A 22,466-nucleotide genomic window follows, 5' to 3' on the forward strand; every position below is an offset into this window, starting at 1 on the left:
TAGGGGTTTGATGGGTTCCTGTCTCACATTTAAGTCTTTCATCCATTTTGAATTTATTTTTCTGTATGGTGTAAGAAAGTGGTCCAGTTTCATTCTTCTGCTTGTGGCTGTCCAGTGTTCCCAACACCATTTGTTTAAGAGACTGTCTTGTTTCCATTGGACATTCTTTCCTGCTTTGTCAAAGATTAGTTGGCCATAGAGTTGAGGGTTCATTTCTGGGTTCTCTATTCTGTTCCATTGATCTGTGTGTCTATTTTTGTGCCGGTACCGTATTGTATTGGTGACTTTAGCTTTGTCATATAGCTTGAAGTCTGGAATTGTGAAGCCTACAGCTTTGATTTTCTTTTTCAACATTTGGCTACTTGGGGTCTTTTGTGGTTCCATAAAAATTTTAGGACTGTTTGTTCTAGCTCTGAAAATACTGGTGGTATTTTGATAGGGATTGCATTAAATGATTGCTTTGGGCCGTATAGACATTTTAACAGTGCTTGTTCTTCCAGCGCATGAGCTTGGAACATGTTTTCATTTCTTTGTGTCTTCCTTAATTTCCTCCTTCATCCATCTTCCCTCTTCCTTTCTTCCTTCCTGTCCTTCCTCAGTTCCTTCCTTCCCTCTTTCCTTCCTCTCTCTGTTTCTTTCTCTCTTTTTTCTTTCTTTCTTCTTTCTGTTCTTCCTCAGTTCGTTTGTTCATTCGTTCCTTCCTTCCTTCCTTTCAGAATTTTTACTTATTTATTTGACAGAGAGAACAAAGCAGGCGGAGAAGCCAAGAGAGGCAGAAGGAGAAGCTGACTCTCTGCCAAGCAAGGAGCCCCTTGCAGGGCTTGATCCCAGGACCCAGGGATCATGATCTGAGCCTAAGGCAGTTGCTTAACCAACTGAGCCACCTAGGAGCCCCCCTAACCTTCTTTCATCAGTGTCCTGTAGTTTTCAGTTACAGATCTTTTATCTCTTTGGTTAGGTTTATGCCTAGATATCTTACTGGTTTTGGTGCAATTGCAAATGGGATTCATTCTTTGATTTCTCTCTCTGCTGCTTCATTATTGGTATATAGAAATGCAACAGACGTCTGTGCATTGATACTATAACCTGCAACTTTGCTGACTTCCTGTATCAGTTCTAGCAGTTTTTTTGCTTGTCTTTTGGGTTTTCATGTCTGTGAAGAATGAAAGTTTGATGTCTTTTATAATGCTTCTTTTCGAAACTCATTTCTTACCATATTTCATTGGTTCTCTTGGATATTTTAGGTTATATAATTGCATTTAAAGCTAGTGTTATTGCTTCTCATCCAAAATTTTTGTAGTAGGACTTTTTCTTTAACATCTAAGGATTGTTTCACCCCTTTGATTTTTTTTTTCCTAAGACTGCACTAGACCTTGTAATTTGATCCTTCGTTGATTTTTTTTTTTATTAATTATTTTTCTTAACATATAATGTATTATTTGCCCCAGGGGTACAGGTCTGTGAATCTTCAGGCTTACACATTTCACAGCACTCACCATATCACATACTCTCCAAATGTTCATAATCATTTTTTTCTTTGAATATGTACATTTATATATATTTTTTATATATTTATATTTATATTTATTATATTTGAATGGAAAAAATTCAATGAAGATTTGAACATGGCATGGTACAAGAGGTCCACCGGCCCTGTCTGTTGAATGTGTTGGTTGTCTTTGTCCTTGTACAATTCAGAGTTCCCTTTTCAGATGCTAAGAATATTTAGTTAACATGCTAAATGACTTATTTCAGTGTTGTCCTTTCCATAAAGTATCTTCTTATTATTTCCTTAGGTAAAACTTCCTTCAGTTATTTTCCAGAGTGTTTTGGTGTTCTGAGAAACTTCACACAAGAGTAATAAAATTATAGCAGATAATATTTAGTTTAAATATATAGCTTTTTCCCCTTTGGAATTCTCTCTTTTCTTTTTCTTTCTTAAAAGATAGATTGTTTATATTCCCATTGTGTTTATTATGTATCCTAGAATAGCATATAACAGTGTCTTTCAGACTGTGTATGAAGGATCAGTTTTTTTGTTTTTTTAAAAGATTTTATTTATTTATTTGACAAAGAGAGATCACAAGTAGAGAGGTAGGCAGAAAGAAAGAGAGAGAGACAGGGATGCAGGCTCCCTGCTGAGCAGAGAGCCCGATGCAGGACTCGATCCTAGGACCCTGAGATCATGACCTGAGCCGAAGGCAGCGGCTTAACCCACTGAGCCACCCAGGCGCCTCTCAGTTTTGTTTTTTAAATTTAGTTTTTCCATGAGGCAATGCTTTTGTAAAAATGATATGTTACTAGAAAAATATTAGATTAAATAGACATAACATTCTGTTGAGTTGCTGTAAAGGTTTCTAAATGTTATTCTTAATTTCTGTACTTAACATTGTGAAGCATTTTATTTTATTTTTTTCTAAAGATTTTATTTATTTATTTGACAGACAGAGATCACAAGTAGGCAGAGAGGCAGGCAGAGAGAGAGAGGAAAAGAAGCAGGTCTCCTGCTGAGCAGAGAGCTGGATGCAGGGCTCCATCCCAGGACCCTGGGATCATGACCTGAGCCTAAAGCAGTGGCTTTAACCCACTGAGCCACCCGGGTACCCCATTGTGAAGGATTTTTAAAATTCACTGTGCACACTGAAAACTGTGCGTTGAGGAATATTGGGTTAAGTCTGAAGAGTTTAAGAATCAAATTAATTGGAAAGACTTAGTATTCAGTTCCACTCCTTCTCATATTTACAAGATTCAGACCCTCTTTCAACTTGGTTGTTTCCTTGGGTATTTGACTTTGTGTCTTAAAATAATGAACTTTGAGCAACTTTATAGAGGTTGAAAAGGCACCTGATGAAATTCATAATCTGTTTTTGATTTACTAGTTTCAAATTGATCTCTTTGAAATGTCAATTATGAAAGATTGGCTAATCAGTCTAAGAGTGATAGTGATCCTGGTAACAATAATAGCTAACACTGAGATGTGTCATGTGCCAAGTACTGTCCAAGTACTTTGTATGTTAACAGGTTGAATCCACAATAACTGTGATATAGACCTAGATACTATGTCTAGACATATGACATAGGTACTAAAACAATCTGATCTGCGTTTTAGGATGAGATCATGGTCATAGTACTTAAAACTATCATCTACAAAGTACTTAAAACTATCACCTAGTTTTTCTTTCCCAGTCTTTCCTGACTTTTATTAGTTTTATTACTTCTACATGCAGCTTCAGATACCTTCTTTTATTATCTTTCCTACTCCCAAATGGACAGTCCTATTTACATTAGAGTCACTTGGTTTTATAACAGAAGAAGTTTGCATTTCTTCTTGTTGCTCTGTGATACTGAGGGAAGAATGGGGAACTGCCATTGTGCTGCCATATGAACCATGGAGGCCTGAAGATCTTCTCAATGTATTTACCAACAGAATGACATGACAACTGTACGGCTGCGATGGGGAGATATACTTATGCCATTGCTTAAAAAATACAAACTTAACATCACATGGGGGGATCAAGATCTGTTGAATATCATCTTTTTTCATAATCCAGGTAATCATTTAAATTTCTTTAATTCTTCCCATTTGTAAAAAATCATAGGTATTATTTAGTAAATAAAGAAACACATTTAATTTTGGCTTATATTTGTGATTATCACTATGTTTAAGACAGAGTAGAACTTCTTAAAAAACTTTTCTTAATATTGTTTTTGTAGGAAAGGATCTAAATTTTAAACATTTTTCACTATTTTAAATCTTTTCCTGTAAGAGCTGTGTGTTTAAAATTTTTGCAGAATGTTAATTCTGTGGAATTAGGGTTATTTGCTTCATTGTTTTATTTTTCTTCACATAGAAAGCCTTTTTGTTTTTCCGTGTCAATGGAATTATCGACCAGATCATTGTATATATGGAAGCAATTGCCAGGAAGCAGAAGAAGAAGGAATCTTTATTCTTCATGGGAACAGAGGTGTTTACCACGATGATAAACAACCAGCATTTAGAGCCATTTATGAAGCACTGAGAAATGTAAGAATGTGTTTTTTTCTTTTTTTAACTATGTTGAAATTCTTACAAACTTAGAGTATTTGCAACAATAAACAAAGAATTTCCATATCCTTTACTCATGTTCATTAGTTATTAACATTTTACCTCATTTGATTTATCATCAGTTCTCTTTCAGTATAGATATGTTTTGTTCTCAACCATCTGAATGTAAGTTGCACACATCATGCTCTTTTACTCCTTGAAGATTTTAATGTTTTCAGTAAGAACAGGGATGTTCTCTTATTAAGCACAGTACAGGTATCAACTCAGGAAATTTCATATTGATACAGTACTTTGATGTATATTCTCTTTTGATATAGAACAGTTTCTCAGTTTTTGTCTTTTATGACATTGGCATTTTTGGAGAATAGAGCCTCTTTATCTTTTTTCTTACTAGAATATTCTTAATATTCGCCTATTTCCTTATGATTAGGTTCAGAGTATTCCCTCCTGGTCAGAGTACTGTGTAAGCCCTGTGAGCTTCTCAGGGTATCACATTCATAGTCACCTTTGTCTACCTGCCTTTCATGGGTGATGCTGCTTTTGATCACTCATGAAAAATGTTGTTCAGTTTCTCCACTATGTAGTTGTTTTTCTTCTTGTGAGCAGTCTGTGGGGAGACTCTTTAAAATCCTATAAATATCCTCCTCTTCAGAATTTCTGTGCTACATTTAGCATCCATTGTTGATTCTTGTTTAAACCAGTCTTTACTATGGTAGTTGCAAATTGCTGACTGTCCAGGCATAGTTGTCCTCTGTACAATTTTGGCACTAAGCATTCTCCTGTAAGGAAGAGCCATCCCCTTTTGCCAATTTATTGATCCATACATTATTAGTAAGAAATCATTGATAGGTATTTTTTCTTGATGATTTATAATGCATTATTGGTGTTGATGCTTAAGTTGTTTCCAGTTTGGCCATTAGAGTCCCTTTTGCCAAACTCGTGTGCCCATCTGACATATTCCCTTCACTATTTTGGGTACCTCCTCATTATCTTTTTCAAAAAATATGCTAGGCTCGACTTGTTTTACCTTCCTTGTCCTACCCTGAAATTACCTCTCTGTCATAGGAGCTCTGGTTTCTTTTAGAGGGCTCAGGGTGCTGGGCATGCTTATTGCTATAAGGTTGTCTTCACTTCTGAGCCCTTTCAGTGACAGGTAGGAAATATAAATACACAGCACACACACAACTTATACACACAATCATGTAGTTACACTGATGCCTCCAGTTCTGTTTCCCCAGAGTTCTTCCTGCTTTCTCTTACTCTGTTTTCATGTTTTATCGCCTTCCGCATTTAGAATCCTGACTCATAAAATGAAACACTTCCTCATTTGTGTAATCCTACAGTACATTTAAAATAATTTCAGAAATGGTCTAATCTTTGCTAAAAACCAACCTACTAAGAAAAGTTAAGGATTTGTTCCCATTATCTACCTGCCCCTTCCCCTCTCACCATGAGGGCATGTACTCAGTACATGCTGTGTTCAGCAGTTACTTGGATTAGTTTTTTTTTTTTTTTAAAGATTTTATTTATTTATTTGACAGAGAGAGATCACAAGTAGACCGAGAGGCAGGCAGAGAGAGAGAGAGGGAAGCAGGCTCCCTGCTGAGCAGAGAGCCCAATGCGGGCCTCGATTCCAGGACCCTGAGATCATGACCTGAGCCGAAGGCAGCGGCTTAACCACTGAGCCACCCAGGCGCCCTGGATTAGTTTTTTTATCCTGCTTCTCATTGTGGTTATTTTATTAATTTGGAATACAGCTGGGTTTGTTTGTTTCAGTATGCTTTCAGTTTTAAAAAGTTTCTTCTCCTCCATCTTTATTGGTTCAACTTTAATTTGATAGGGTAAATGTTAGTATATTTCAAAAACTGAAAACTAAATAAGGGTTTACTCAGGGGTATCACTTTTTATTCACCCTTTCCACCCCAAATACCCTACACCATAGGTTACTGATTTCATTGTTTTCTAATTGATCCTTCCTGTAGAGATGACAGAGATATGTATATTTTGTAATCCACCTTTTCTTACACAAAGATAGCATATTGTTTATATTATTTACTCTTTTTTATTGTTTTTCACTTAAAATAGTCCAGAAATTCATGGATTTAAAATCACTTCCTCTTTTTTTTAAAATTTTAATTCCAGTGTAGTTACCATACAGTGTTATATTAGTTTCAGGTTACAATATATAGTGATTCAGGGGCACCTGGGTGGCTCAGTGGGTTAAAGCCTCTGCCTTCAGCTCAGGTCATGATCTCAGGGTCCTGGGATTGAGCCCCCATGGGGCTCTCTGCTCGGCAGGGAGCCTGCTTCCTCCTCTTCTCTGCCTGCCTCTCTGCCTACTTGTGATCTCTGTCTGTCAAATAAATAAATAACATTTTTAAAACAAACAAACAAACAAAAAATATAGTGATTCAACAATTCTCTACATCACCCCATGCTCATCATGATAAGTGTACTCCTTAATCTCCATAGCTTGCTTCATCCATTCCCCTTCCCCTTCTTTATTTTTTTTTTTTAAACAGCTATATTTGTACTGCATTTTGTGTATATACCAGAGTTAATTCAAGCAGTCCCTTAGTTTGAATATTTGGTAGTTTCCAAAATAGTGAACTGTGAATTCTAAATAATGCAGCAATGCATAACCTTGCCATATGTATATTTGTATTGATGGGATGTATCTTTAGGGTAAGTTGCTGCAAGTGGAATTATGGATTGAAGATATTGCCGATTTCCCCTACAGAGGGATTGTTTGAATTCCTGCCCATAATTTATGAGGAGGCCTATTCCCCAATAGCCTCATCAATGGAGTGTATTTTCAAGCTTTTAAAATTTAGCCATTCTGATAACTGAGAAATGGAATCTTAGTTTAGTTTTTGTTTGTTTACGATTTTATTTATTTATTTGACAGAGACAGACACATCAAAAGTGGGAATACAAGCAGGGGGAGTGGGAGAGAGAGAAGCAGGCCTCCTGCGGAGCAGAGCCCCATTCAGGGCTCGATCCCAGGACCCTGGGATCATGACCTGAGCTGAAGGCAGACACCCAATGACTGAGCCACCCAGGTGCCCCTCAGTTTTTTGTTTTTTGTTTTTTTTAGTTTAGTTTTAATTTGCCTTTCTCTTATAAATTAAGTGAACATCATTTTATATATTTAAGGGACATTTTTTATCTTTTTTTTTTGGTGAATTTTCTTTCAAATCTTGTACCTATCCTGTAGGTTTTTAAAATGATTTTATTGATGTATAATTTATATCTCACAAAGTTCACTCATTTAAAGTGTATAATTTAGTGGATTTTAACGTATTTTAAGAGTTGTGCAACCATCACCATGAGAGAGTTTTTTTGGTCTTTACTTCCCCTCTTTGTATAATGGGGACATTAGTCCTTTATTTGTGATATCTGCTGGAAGAGTTTTCTCCTAGTTCTACTTTGTTTATAGCATTTTTTGCCATTAAGAATTTGGTTTTTAGGGGCGCCTGCATGGCTCAGTTGGTTAAGCCTCTGCTTTCAGCTCAGGTCATGATCTCAGGGTCCTGGGATCGAGCCCCACATCGGGCTCTCTGCTTAGTGGGGAGCCTGCTTCCTCCTCTTTCTCTGCCTGCCTCTCTGCTTACTTGTGATCTCTCTCTGTCAAATAAATAGATAAAATCTTTAAAAAAAAAAAAAGAACACCCATTTGTTTAAAAGTCTATCTTTAACCCAAATATTTGAGATATGGACTTTATTATATACTAAAGTTCCATTTCTAGTTTCTGAATTTTCTTTTTTGTTCCACTGGTTTGTCTAATTGTGCACTACTGTCACACTATTTTAGTTATAAAGGCATTGTGGTAATACTATGTTTTAATATCTGTTAAGGTTACTCCCTCTTGAGAGCCTGTTCTCAGTGTTTTCCTAGCTATTGCGTATTTACTTTTCCACAAATTTTAATTCATTAAACTAAAAAAACAAATATTAACTCATTAACTCAAAAAGCTTTTTATTGGGAATGGATCAGTTTCTTTCTTTCTTTTTTTTTTTTTTAATTTTTATTTCTTTTCGGTGTTAACAGTATTCATTGTTTTTGTACCATACCCAGTGCTCCATGCAATCTGTGCCCTCTTCAATACCCACCACTTGGTTCCCCCAACCTCCCACCCCCCGCCCCTTTAGAACCCTCAGATTGTTTTTCAGAGTCCATAGTCTCTCATGGTTCACTTCCCCTTCCAATTTCCTTCAATTCCCTTCTCCTCTCCATCCCCCCATGTCCTCCATGCTATTTGTTATCTCCACAAATAAGTGAAACCATATAATAATTGACTCTCTCTGCTTGACTTATTTCACTCAACATAATCTCTTCCAGTCCTGTCCATGTTGCTACAAAAGTTGGGTATTCATCCTTTCTGATGGGAGGCATAATACTCTACAGTGTATATGGACCACATCTTCCTTAGGGAATGGATCAGTTTCTTATGTTAACTTAGGAGCTGCTAATGTTTTGATGGTGATGTTTTGATGGTGTTGAGACATCTTAATGAAGAACAAGGTGCATCGGGGTGCCTGGGTGGCTCAGTGGGTTAGGCATCTGCCTTTGGCTTGGGTTATGATCCCAGAGTCCGAGGATCGAGTCCCACATCAAGCTCTCTGCTTGGTGGGGAGTCTGCTTCTTCCTCTGCCCCTCATCCCACTCGTGCTTTCACTCTCTCTTTCAAATAAATAAATAAAATTAAGAAAAAAAAGAACAAGAGGTATCCTTCCATTTGTTCTTTCAGAAATGTTCAATAGATGTCTTCATTCAGATTTTGAACACATCTTAAGTTTATGCTTAGGTATTTTATCTTCTTTGTTGCCTTTGTAAATTGGGTTTCCTCATTTAAGCATCTGCTTTATATTGAGTTTGAGAAAATTATACTGCCCCTTTTCCTCCCTTGCCCCAGATACCTCTAGTTTGATGCCTGAACCAGGTCTCCATGAGTATGTTGGGGACCAAACTTGGAGCAAGTCCAAATGAAGATTGGATTTATGATTTATGATTTTGCTTAATGAGCAAAGTTAACTGCTTAATGCAGTTAATTCACTGATACCTGGGGAGAAATATATGTGACCATTTGTCTCTCATGCAGATGTGTACTTTGTTCTGTTAGACTGTGCCTAATCTTATGTGGATGTGAAGACAGAACATAAGTAAATAATAGGAGTGCTAGTTTAAGTGTGGAGGTCAGGAAAAGAGCTGATTGCCTCTGTTTTTTAGATTCTTAGTCTTTTTATTGCTAATGACTGGTCTAGTAGAGCTTCATTAATAGAAATGAGGATGAAAATACTTCACTGTAATCCATTATGACAGGCTATACTGGAACTATAAGAGAGTTTTGTTTGCCTTGAAGTGCCAGGGAAAGCCTTGTGCCTCACTCAAAGGAGGCCTTTAAAGTGGGCCTTGAAAAAATGAAACAAGTTGGGATCGGGAGGGAGCCAAACCATAAGAGACTCTAAATCTCACAAAACAAACTGAGGGTTGCTGGGGGGAGAGGGAGTATGGGCGGTTGGGATATGGACCTTGGGGAGGGTATGTGCTATGGTGAGTGCTGTGAAGTGGGTAAGCCTGACGATTCACAGACCTGTACCCCTGGGGCTAACAATACATGATATGTTAATAAAAAAAAATAATAAAGTAGCCTTGAATGAGGAAGAGTTTTCCAGGAGCAGGGACTATCTGGGCAGAGTGCTGCCTGAGTAAAAAGCTCGGGGGTTTTCAGCACAAAAACACTTTTTTCATGAAAAGTCCATGGAGAGGTCAGGTGTGGAGCTGTTCAGGAGTGGAGTGCTGGGTGAAGGTAGGGAGTGACTGGGCTGGGATCAGTGTGGTAAGGATATGCTGTGTCAAGGTGATGATCTGCAATGATAAGGAATTGAAGTTTTTTCCTGGAAATCAGTGTTTCTCAAACTTGGTGGTAAGCAAAGTGCTAATGGCATTGTGGGCTATCATTTTGTGCATTATTTGCTAAGTTTCTTCTGTAAACATGACAGATGAAGTTTCTGTATAATCAATTTATCATGATACAGCTACTCACTAAAGAATTCTAAAATTTAGTGTTTATGTTCATTTTAATGTAGCAGACTTTATGATGCCCCCAGAAATCAATTTTGTATATTAATGCTTTATCACGGGTTGTCAAATGAGAAGTACTTTTGGTGTTCTGAGACTGCAGAATATAAAAGAAATGCATTCTTATAAAAATATGCTATCTTTGTTTCCTTTGAGCATTAAAGAATCCATTATTAAGGGATTAAATTTCACTAGTTTTATTTGATCTTTGATCTCTGACAAGTATATACTTTTAAAAAGGTGACTAATAGTTTTAAGCTGACTAATTACACTTGATTTGAACAAAAATCCGTTAAAATAATTTCAAGTACTGAACTGATAATTTGTTTGGTTTGAATCTGTATTAATTATAGCTGTATCTTTCCATTTTTCGATTTAATGAAGCTAATCAGTCTTTTATGTAAGTGCTCTTTGTTAGTGTTTTTATCTTCCCTTATCTATAATTCAATGAGAAGTGTAATTTTTAAAAGCAATGTATTCAGACAAGGGTATTTATGCAAGTTTCAGACAGAAGCTTAGTCATAGCCATTGAACGCAATGAACAATATGAATTAAAAAGGATATGAGCCCTCTTTAAAATGTAAATGCATGGCTGTGCCTTCCAGCAAATCAAGTTTTACAGTCCATACATATTTGTTAAATATTAGTTGTTGAGTGAATAAAAATATTAAGATTAAAATTGCAAATGTAAAATGGGAACAAAACATTTTATTGCTCTATAAGGTATTTTCTGCTTCATGTATTTCATTCTGAATTACATTTCTTGGTGGTTCTGTGTTAACTTTGATTTACTTCATATCCTGCTTATATTTGCATAACTATCTCTGCAAGGGAGTTGTCCTGAGTGTTTCCCTCTGTGCTTTGGTCTTTCCCCTCTTGTCCATGGGGGACATATTCCAAGCCCCCCAGTGGATGTCTGAAACTACAGATAGTACTGAACCCTGTATGTACTATGTTTTTTTCCTATACGTACATAACTTTGATAAAGTTTAATTTATAACTTAGACACATAAGAGATTAAGGAATAATACCCAATAATCAAGTAGAATAGTTATAACAATATATTGTAATAAAAGTTTTGTGAATGTGGTTTCTCTCAGGATAGTTTATTGTCCTATATGTACCCTTCTTGATGATGTGAGATGATAAAATGCCTCTGTGAGGAGATGAAGATAGGTGCATGGTAGGCATTGTAACATAGCGTTAGGTTATCGTAGACCTTGTGACAGTATGTTAGGAGGAGGATCATCTGCTCCCAGACTGCAGTTGGCCACAGGGAAAGTGAAATTGTGGTTTAGGGTGTAATGTTGTACCTTCTTGCATATAGTTGGCTCTCAGCATTTATTGGATTGCACTGCCATTCTGCCTTATTTTTAAAACATGTATTCTTTGAAAATGCCTCAGATTATCTAATTGTAGTCATCTTAACCTCAATACTTATTTGCTGCCTTTCAACTGACAGTTTTATGTGTAAAGCATGACCTTCTTAAAAGTTTGTGCACTGTGCCAGTGAAGGAGTGATTAACTGTATCAGGAAAGGCTTCCCAGAAGTACTGACATCTGAACTGAGCTATGACGATGAGTACCAGGCAGAGAAGGAGAAGTCAAAATCAGTCAGGCAAACCATACAGGGTGGAAAAAGGCCTCCAGTCAGGTAAGGCCACATGTGGCCTCTGGGAAGGGGAGCACCTAGATGCAAGTTATGTCCTGCACAGCTCTGCAGCGCTGCAGATTTGTGAATGCCAGAATGTGCCATGACTTCAGGCTCTATTTATATGGGTGGCAATTTTGGTAATTTATCATCTTGTCCCTGAAAGGTCAAATTTGTTGTGTTATACGGTGGACTAAAAGAGCACTAATTCATGAGGCACTGTTTTTATTTCAGAAAAACCTTCTTCAAAATACTTTTTAAATTATTTACTTAAGTAATCTACACCCAACATGGGGCTCAAACTCATGACCCTGAGATCAAGATTTGCATGCTTCTCCTACTGAGCTAGCCAGGCAACCACAAAAATTTTTTTTTAACCACAAACACTGGGGTTTTAAAACATGAAAATGAAGGAACTGAGTCTCAAGTACTTCATATTTCTGGAAATCAACTTTTAAACACCTTTGTAATACTTTCATTTTATTTTATTTAAAAAAAATTTTTAGTTCATTATGTTAGCCAACATATAGTACATCATACGTTTTTGTTGTAGTGTTCATCTATTCATTAGTTGCATTATAATATTCAGTGCTCATCCCAACATGTGCCCTCCTTAACACCCATCACCCTGTCACCTCATGTTGTCATTGTATTTCCATTGCTTAGTAAGAAAAAGATTGTAGTTTGGTCTTCCCATTATTATTGGCCTCTCAACCACAGTTGTCCAAGGATGGTTTTTGACACATTGAAATGTTATTTGATGGTGTTACTTGATAAAGCCTACCTTTTTCAACACGGCTGCTGTTTTTAACCCCAAATAAATTTTGCCATATCTATATACAGCACTTAAAAAAAAATAAAAAACAAAAAACCCAACCAATCCAGCTTTTATTTGTTTCTCCCAGATACCTCCATGCCAGTCAGTACTGTTTACATTACATTCAGTTAAGCATCTGCTCCTCTTTTTGTTTTTAATCTTCTAAACTATATTTATCCTCTGTATATGTTATTGAGTTTAAAAAATCACCCCAAGAGTGATGGTTTCATGCAGTTAATGCTCATAGTTTTCTTCCTAAAGAGATACTGAAGTTCAGCATCTCTTTACATCTCTACATTGATAAAAGCCATGTTACAAATTATCCTCTAACTTCATCCTGTTCTCCAAAGATTGGCTGTGGTTTCCCAAAGATTCACTATTTGTGATTCAAGTGGCATTTTCCTTTCTTCTCCCTCAGTGTCATGATAGTGAACCTTGGGGTTCACCTCAGGTCATTTGAACCCTCAGAGATTTCAGGTGCTGCATTTCTTTCAGGAGCTTGCATTTTTCACTGACTTTAAACTTTCACAAAACTCCTCCATTTTTAAGCCCCATCTATCTTTCTAATTGAAAATATGCCTAGTTGTAAATACCAAATCAAAAAATATAGCTAGTTGAAAACAATAAAGTCGCAATTTCTTTCCACTTAATAACTGCTACATAGTATTTTACACCATAAAAAAGGACTCTGGTCAAAATATATTTTGGAACCAGTAGGCCAAACATTCAACACATGTGTTTTTCATTTCACTGTTTACATCTTTTCATGTGCCAGTGTGAGTTCCCATAAAGAGTGCATATGTGGAGCAGCTCCCAAATACATTTACCCATGGGACCATTAGGGCTTTTTGGGAAACCCTGAACTGTGCTGTCATTTTGCATTCATTCCTCCCACTCCATGCCTTTCTCTGACTTCTTTGTAGCCTAGCCTCAACACTATTATTGGAGTGAATTTTGGCTTTCCTTAGAGTCTCTCAGATCTATACCTTCAGAGCTTTTGGTCATCATCTCACACCAGTCGGTGTCTCTGGGCCTTCTCTGGTCTTGAATGTGTACTTGCTTTGGCTTGGAATGCCATGCCTCCATTACTTCTTCTCTGAAAAACTTACCCTGATGCCCTCAGTGATTTACTGTGTCTTTCTTCCTCCTCTCATGTGAGAACATACATCCATTTAATTCATTGAAATTATTTGTTGAGCATATGTACTTTTTGTGAGACTAAGTGGAAGTCCTAAATATTAAATTGAAGAAGTTTGGAGCATAATTGAATTTTATATGTATCTTTGTCTTTTTATTTTCTTTCTCTAGTGTTCTTTTAAAGATAACAACATCCGTTCCTTATTAAAACCTTTAGAACTGGAACTACAAAAGACAGTCCATACGTACTGTGGAAAAATTTACGAAATATTTATCAAACAGCTAACAAAAAGCATACAGGACCGTTATGATAGACCTTCAAAGGAAAGGTGATCCTTGGTAACCATTAAATCAAGTGAATTAAAACAACAAAATATCAGAGGACATGCATGAAGGAATGGTCTTGGATGAAGTATTCAGGAAGAAATTATTCATCTACAGAACAATTGTTTCTCCTGAAGAAGTTAAATGAGCATATATTCATGTAATGAAGAATAAAGTAAAGTCTTGGACTCCAACAAGAAGACATTTTTGATCTCTGATGTTTTGTAATGCTATTTGCCATCAGTCCAGTATTGATGAAATATTTTTGAATGGTTTGTAGCCTGCTTTGGTTGACTCTTCTCAAGTGAGTAGGAACAGTAGGGGTGTATGGATGGAGAAAATGTACCTCATACACAGTGAAAACACTCAAACTGTGAGTATAGCAATAATTTTATGTCAGCACTAACCTCACTTTAAATGTGTGACAGAAAGTTTACAGAAACAGAGTATGTTCTGTTTCTAATGCAATGTGATGTAACTGATGTAATCATTGACAATCGATGTGTGCCTTTATACATTTCATCTCTGTTTTAAAATATTCCTGTGACAATCATGTTAAAGTTAGATTATAAGTAAGCTGCATGTTTAAAACTGAGCTGTATAAGAAAATGGGAAAACCATAAAAATGATAGGAGTTATAGTTTGTATGTGTTTGTGAAATGTAGTATTTTCATTTGTATATGTTAACTTGTGTTGCCAAACTCAGATCTGAGATTGTTAAACAGATATTTTTGGAAATTTTCATCACTTTAAATGAAAATTTTCAGCTTTACTGGGCATTCTGGAAGCAAAAAATACGCTGATCATAAAGTGAGAACGGAACTTAGTATACTTACATGATTATGGAAAATGTGATGGACCAAAACACATAAGCTATATACTTCCTGTGAACAGTAATTTTAGTTACAATGAAGCAGAAAAAAGTGATCCGTTTAAACTTTTTTCTTCTACCTCAAAATGGTTTTGCAAGATATTTTTGAAGAAGCAAATGTAGAGAGCCTTACTTTTAAGTCAGTTAGACAACTTTTGTGGATGATTTGGATTAAGAAGATTGTTATATCTGAGTATAGAAAAAGTAGTTTTGATTGGGTTAATGTGCATATCTTTCTTTTTTTATTATCACTTAAGACATTTTCTTAATCTCAAAGAGAAGAAAAATATTACTTAGTGTTCTTGACTGCTCTCTCTAACATAACTAGATTCTGAGTACTTGGCATGTACTATGCTGTGCCATATATCTGACTTTATTAAGTGCTATGTGGTTATTCTTTTTCCTTTTTTGATATTTTAATGCTTAATTAGAAAAGGAAAAATCATGAAGGAAAAAAAACCACTTATGTGAAAAAAGTGGTGATTGGCTTTATAGTGTCCTCTGTGGAGACGTGGCATACGCAGAAAGACATGGTCAGTGCAGTTGTCCCCTGTCTTTTGCAGTTCAGTCAGGGCAAATTGAGAGAGGAAGGTGTAAAAAAGGCAAATTAGAGCACTCTTTGAACAGATGCTTTTAGAGAACACAATCTGTATGTCTTTGACAGAATGTCATGGTGAATATAAGCACTTGTGAACTGTGCTGACATTGAGTTTACTGAGTAGAAAATGAGAATCCTAGGATTTTGAAGTTTGGAGGATATATATCAGACCATTTCTAATGGTCTCCGAAAGAAAACTTGGCCTGTCTAGATTAGACTCTCGAGGGGGGCTTGTGAGCATGGATCCCTGGGCTTCCCCTTAGACTTCTTGGACACTGTGTCTAGGAGAGGGGCTGCAATTGTTTTTTAATGAAGAGATTTAAAAACTACATAAAAACAGAACAGTACAGTGGTACTCACTGCCCAGCTCAAACACTTAAATATTTTACTGTATTTGTGTCATCTATTCCTTTTCCCTTCACTGAAGTATATTAAAGAGAATGCCAGATAGTCTGTTATTTTTCTGCTATGAGTACTTTGGTAACTACGATGACATCATATCTCCTTTGACTTCATTTACTTTCCATTCCTAAGCAAATTTCCTTAGTTGTCTTCAATGTTAGATTAGGGTACAAATATAAGTTATCTTATGATTCTATTTTTAATAAGCATCTCAGATGATTTTGATGTAAGCTAGTTTGGGAACTACTGGGAATCATTTTGCCAAGTTGAAGGTTGAAGTTAGGATACCATAATTCTTGGCACAGTTAGTAGATTATAAATGTGATTCTGAAATATTAGAGGAACTGGGGTTATTAGCATGATACGGATTTATATTATTAGTAAGTTTCTTAGGTTTAATTTCCTCAGTGAACAGAGAATCTCAGCCCCATGGGCTCTAATAATGGGGGTGGGGCTATGTAGATTGTGGTCATGATTTAATTCAACTGGACTGTATATCTCTGGTCTCATGTCGTGACTTATTTCACTGTCACACACTCCACTTTGTGGATCAGTTAGAAGGTTTTTTTTCTGGTTTTATTCAGACCTGACCTAATTGGGCATTTTACCATAAATTCGGATATGGTAAAAACTTTCTACTTAGGGACTATATTTATCTAAAATTTAGAATTCATAGAAAATCCATAACAATAGTAAAATGAGTTTTCTGAATTTATCCTTAGATATGGTAACTTTTTCTTTGTGAATTCCTAAGAAATGCTATTCTCAGCATTAATGAGGTTAAATATATATAACAACTTAGAGAATATATTATATTTCTTTTCATAAAACAGTATATCTATGCAGTTTATATAAATTACATTATGTATTCTTTGAGTCTTTGTGTTAGAACAACCTCAACTATCTCTGGGCTGCCGTATTACCAAAGTTGAATGATTTCAAAATGTAGTCAGACTTTATTTGTATGAAGTAGCCATCTTAAAAGAACTTGGAAACCTTTAGAAAATATATATTGTGACTTGCTTTTTAAAGCAATACAGTTGCTTTTTTTTTCCCCCTTGTGAAGAATAGTTCATAATGTATAAGGTAACCCAGTTATCTTTTAGACACTTTAGAACCTGAAATAATACTATTACCGCTTATTCATTGCTTTTTCGTTCTTGCCTCCTGTCCGATGTTACTGGTGTAATGGCAAGAAAACAAGTCTGTGTATTATACCTGGATTCTTTTCTTGGTTTGGGACCTCAGGCATATCCGTTCACCTTCTCTGTGCCTTAGGTTTGTAAACAATCAATATGTTCTTCCAACCTCATGAGTCTCAGAAATCATAAGTCAGAAAGTATCGTGACCCAACAGAGATAATGGAGTTGAATGCATTCTACATGACTGATACATGCCACACAAGAGCATTAGTGTTGAGTTCTGTTTTGCCTCCTATACAGATCATTCTGTTTCCTAAATGTTTTCTGACATGTATCTCCAGTAAGAATTTGCTTATATTATGTAAGGAGGAGTTTTTAAGGAAGAGAAAGCAGAGAAGAAAGGAGTGATTATAAATGAATGATTAAAAAAAAAGAAGAAGGAAAAGAGAGAAAGTGAGAAAGTAAGGATCGAGAAGGGAATAAAAGTGAGAATGGCAAAAAGGCAGAGTAAGAGAAAAGATGGAATGAGAATGGGGAAATCGAGAAGTGGAGGTGGAGAGAAATGCTGTGGAAACTGTCACTTTTTGAATTGTAGGCCCCCCACCCTGTACCACTGTCTGCCTGCCTTCTGGTTTCAGTTCATGAGGCACTCCAGGGTCAGGAAGGGTGCTGGCTTTCATGGAGGCAAGTAGCATAGCTACTTTGGTTTGATTCATCAATACTAGAGATCTGTTCCAGTCACTTTACTCACTGATCTAAATTCAGTGATAATGATTCAACATTTTATTTCTTTACTGGATCCCAGTTTGTGAGCAAAGACCTATGGAAACATGAAGACAGATACCCTCTTTTTAATGTTGGTTTAGTCATGCCAGTTGTTGGATTATGCAAGATTAACCACATGGATTCACACAGGGGAGACTGGGATGGAGGGGATGGTTTGATTGGGTCTGAAGGGGCCCCAGGAATCTATTACAGCAGTTTTCCAGATGATACTGATACGAAGCCAGATTTGGGAATCACTGCTCTACCTTGAATGGCAGCTTACACAGTAAATCATATCTTTTGATTCTTCAGTAGGCATACTTTCAGTTGAACTGTTATAAATGGATTCAAGGCAATAGGAAGACAGGAGAAACACATTGAAGGGAAAAGCCTGAAAAGATACTGTTCAGTGTCTTTGAGAAGTTTGTATTCTAAGTAATAAATACCTTAATAGTAATCAGAACCTCTTTAAGTATTTTAGAAAGATCATGGATCTGTTTTTTAAATAGCTTTTTTGATTCCTTAGAGTAAATAGAGAAGGATAGTAGTGGTGCAATATGTCAGGTATCGGGCCAGTTATCCATTTATTAAATATACTTTCAAGTGTCTTAAAACAATTCCCTTACTGCATTTTAATATTTAATAAAAGTAGATTGATGATTTGTACTGTAACAGTTATCCTTTTTACATTGCCAAAGCAACCCTTTTATGCCTCTTAAAGTCTGGCTAAGTTGTTCTGGTGTTTGCTGTTTCCTAATTCACTGAACAGGAAACGAGATTTCTAAAATCAAGTTATATAAACTTAAGTCTATATGGCACAGGAATGTTTTCTTTTAAAACTGAAATGAGTATGATATTAATTCAGATGTCTAAGAGTTAAAGAGCATGAGAAGAATGTGGAATAGCATGTTGGACTAGGCAATTTAAAATTGATTAAAAAAATGTCAAATTTACTTTTAAATGGAAAACAATGTCTTGTCACCTCATCTCTACCAATAATTCCAAAGGTCTAAAAGGATTATTTCTTTAGAATTTTCTGTAAACTCGGTTTTTAAACAAAAGAGTGCCTTTGAAAAAATAGGGGGAAAAAAAAGAAGTGAAAATTTCTCTTCCCACCAATACTATGAATGCTGTTTGGAGGGTCTGTGGTCAGGGTTTTTATTTTTTTTTTTTATTTTTTTATTTTTTTTTAAAGGTTTTATTTATTTATTTGATAGACAGAGATGACAAGTAGGCAGAGAGACAGGCAGAGAGACAGGAGGAAGCAGGCTCTCCACGGAGCAGAGAGCCCGATGCGGGGCTCGATCCCAGGACCCTGGGATCATGACCTGAGCCGAAGGCAGAGGCTTTAACCCACTGAGCCACCCAGGCGCCCAAGTGGTCAGGGTTTTTAATATCAAACTTAAGAACTGATGTAGAGCATTTGCTTATGTTTGGTTTATATATACAATCTGAATTTATGAGCATATTCACTCACATAATACCATAGTAACTCCTTATAAAACGTGAAGGGAACCCATCAGTTTTATTTTCCATTTAAAAAGTAAACTGACTTTGACTATGATGGCAAATAGCTGTTTTCAACTTTGTATAAAATCTCTTCAGGGAGTATTGGAATGTTATGCAAAAGTAATTCAGGGCTTATTGTATACCTGTAGAATATGTCATCCATTCAAGACTTAGCAGGACCCACATGCAATATGCATTGTCAGTATTTGAGAGCTGGACCAATGGTTTTTGATGGATGTTATAACAGAAGATCTGTGAAGATTGTGGTTTGCACCTGTTCCTGAAATCAAAAACTGGAAAAGGTTGCAGGTGTTTCAACTTTTCACAGGCATTTTGCATAAATATATTAATATTTTGAGTGGTAATGATTCTAAAACTGCAGGAAGGCCTGTTGGTGTACTGTGATATGTAGAAATCACTACCTTTAAACTGCTTTTTACCTTAAAATATGATGTTAGTATAATTTTGGTATCTTCTCCAAGTATTTTGTGTATCTTAAAATTTATTAAAGGGGAATAAGGTTATAGATTTGGATGTAACCTGAGAATAATGGAAAGTTGCTTTGTTCTGTATTGGTGGAGTTCAAGTCATCTTTTTCTTGAGAAACTGTATTGCTGTTTCTAAATAAACATATACTCCATAAATGTTTAATGTCTTCAAATGGCGTGTCTGAACTATTCTAACAATCAAAAACAATTTTGGAATGTTTAGGTTTGGGATGCCTGATAACCAGGAGCCTAGGCAGTGGGCAGTTTCTGGAGTATTTCTGCAGCCGATCAGTGTCCTCAGGAACTGAGTACTGTCTGTTTTTCCATTACCATTCTCACCATGTGAGCTTGGTCTCACCACATGGCCATAGAGTGACAGCTAACATTCAGATTGCAATCACAACCACAGGCAGAGGTATATGTCTTTTTTGTAAGAGAAAGGTTCTCCTTGCTCTCATAGCCATATAATATCTGTGCCTAAAACAGTCATTTTGCTAAGGTGATAAAACTAACAGTTGACTCAGACCATGAAGATTTGCCCTAAACTTAGAGATGGTTTCCCTTGAAGAATGGCTGCTGGGAGGAGAAGGAACACATCAGGGTTATGTTAAAAGTTGTTTGGGTGGCTCAGTGGGTTAAGGCCGCTGCCTTCGGCTCAGGTCATGATCTCAGGGTCCTGGGATCGAGCCCCGCGTCGGGGTCTCTGCTCAGTGGGGAGCCTGCTTCCCTTCCTCTCTCTCTGCCTGCCTCTCTGCCTACTTATGATCTCTGTCAAATAAATAAATAAGGTCTTTAAAAAAAAAAAAGACAGTATTAAAAAAAGAAGAAGAAATTGGTTTGGTAGAAGCTTGGGAGCTTGGGAGATAGCTACTGGGTAGGCAACAGACCATACATTATTTTACTGGCCCAAGTATTTATTATAATTTCCAGGGGGATCACATTTCAGATTCAAGCTAAGCACCTTTTCTGTGCCAGGGTTTAATTTTGCTTTCAAAGTTCCCTGTATTGTTATGATCTCACAGTTTGCAATTTTACATATTATATTATTTATCCAATGGGTTTTCTAGTCACGATATTAAGGGTGTTAAAAGATTATTGAAGTGATGACTGCTTCCAAGAAGCAGTTCTTTTAAATTCATGATGAAAATGTATAATAAATACTAGCAATTTTATCATATTTTCAATTAAATCTTTTGTAAGTTACAAAATGTCCCCATTGAAACAAAAATTCAAATAATACAGGAGAATTAAAAATGTGTGAAATAGGGTGCCTGGGTGGCTCGGTTAAGCAACTGCCTTCAGCTCAGGTCATGATCCCAGGGTCCAGGGATCGAGTCCTGCATCGGGTTCCCAGCTCCATGGGGAGTCTGCTTCTCCCTCTGACTTTCCCCCCTCTCTTGGTCTCTCTCACTGTCTTTCTCTCAAATAAATAAATAAAATCTTTAAAAAAGTATGTGAAATAATATATATAATAATATATTATAAGTAATATAATCCCTATTAAAAAAAAAAAAAACCAGTAGCATTTTTCACAGAACTAGAACAATCCTAAAATTTGTATGGAACCACAAAAGACCCCAAATACTCAAAGAAGTCTAGAGAAAGAAAAACAGTTGGAGGTACCATGGTCCAAGATTTCAAGATACACGACAAAGTTTTAGTAAACAAAACAGTATGGTGCTGGCACAGAAATAAGAGATCCATAGAACAGAATAGAGAGCCCAGAAATAAGTCCACATTTATATGGTCAATTAATTTATGACCAAAGAGGCAAGAATATATAACGGGGAAAAGACCCATCTCTTCAACAAATGGGAAAATGGACAGCTACATGCAGAAGAATGAATGGGACTACTTTCTTACACCACACGAAAAAAAATGGATTAAAGACCTACATGTGAGGCATGAAACCATAAAACTCCCAGAAGAAAACATAGACCATAATCTCTTTGACATCAGCTACAGAAACATTTTTCTAGATATGTCTAAGGCAAGGGAAACAAAAGCAAAATTAAACTACTGGGACTATACCAAAGTAAAAAGTGTTTGCACAGTGAAGGGAAACATCACAAAACAAAAGGCAGCCTGATGGAGAAGATAATTTGCCAGTGATATATCCGATAAGGAGTTAATGTCCAAAATACAAGAAGAACTTAGTAACTCAACACCAAAGAACCAAATAATCCAGTTAAACAATAGGCAGAGGAACAGAATAGACATTTTTCCAAAGAAACAGATAAAACAGACAACATGAAAAGATGCTTAACATCACTAATCATGGAAATGGAAGTTAAGACCATAATAAAAATGTCACCCTACACCTGTTAGAATGGCTAAAATAAAAAAACACAGTAAGTCTTGGTGAGGATGTGGAGAAAAAGGAAACCTTGTGTACTGTGGTGAGAATACAAACTGTTGCAGCCATTGTGGAAAATAGTATGGAGGTCCCCCAGAAATTTAAAAATAGAATTACCATACGTTTCAGTAATCCCAGTACTTGAGTATTTACCAAAAAAGATGAAAACACCAATTTGAAAAGATGTATATACCCCTATATTTATTGCAGCATTATTTGCAACAGCTAAGATATGGCAGCAACCCAGCATATCCATCTATAGAAATGGATAAAGAAGAT

The 22,466-nt window shown here is 36.2% G+C and overlaps 1 protein-coding gene across 2 annotated transcripts in view; it reads left to right on the top strand.

Annotated features, from left to right (window-relative positions):
• Positions 1-18,940, top strand: part of GXYLT1 (glucoside xylosyltransferase 1) — a 60,471-nt gene extending 41,531 nt beyond the window's left edge. For both annotated transcript variants that reach the window (XM_059185629.1, XM_059185631.1), the window contains 3 exons: positions 3,428-3,551; positions 3,852-4,024; positions 13,904-18,940. In XM_059185629.1, coding sequence (XP_059041612.1) covers positions 3,428-3,551; positions 3,852-4,024; positions 13,904-14,065 — 459 coding nt within the window. In that variant the 3' untranslated portion in view covers positions 14,066-18,940. The remainder of the gene's footprint in view (positions 1-3,427; positions 3,552-3,851; positions 4,025-13,903) is intronic.
• The last annotated feature ends 3,526 nt before the right edge of the window (positions 18,941-22,466 follow it).

Source organism: Mustela lutreola, chromosome 8, assembly GCF_030435805.1.
Source record: "Mustela lutreola isolate mMusLut2 chromosome 8, mMusLut2.pri, whole genome shotgun sequence".
In the NCBI taxonomy this organism is placed as follows: domain Eukaryota; kingdom Metazoa; phylum Chordata; class Mammalia; order Carnivora; family Mustelidae; genus Mustela; species Mustela lutreola.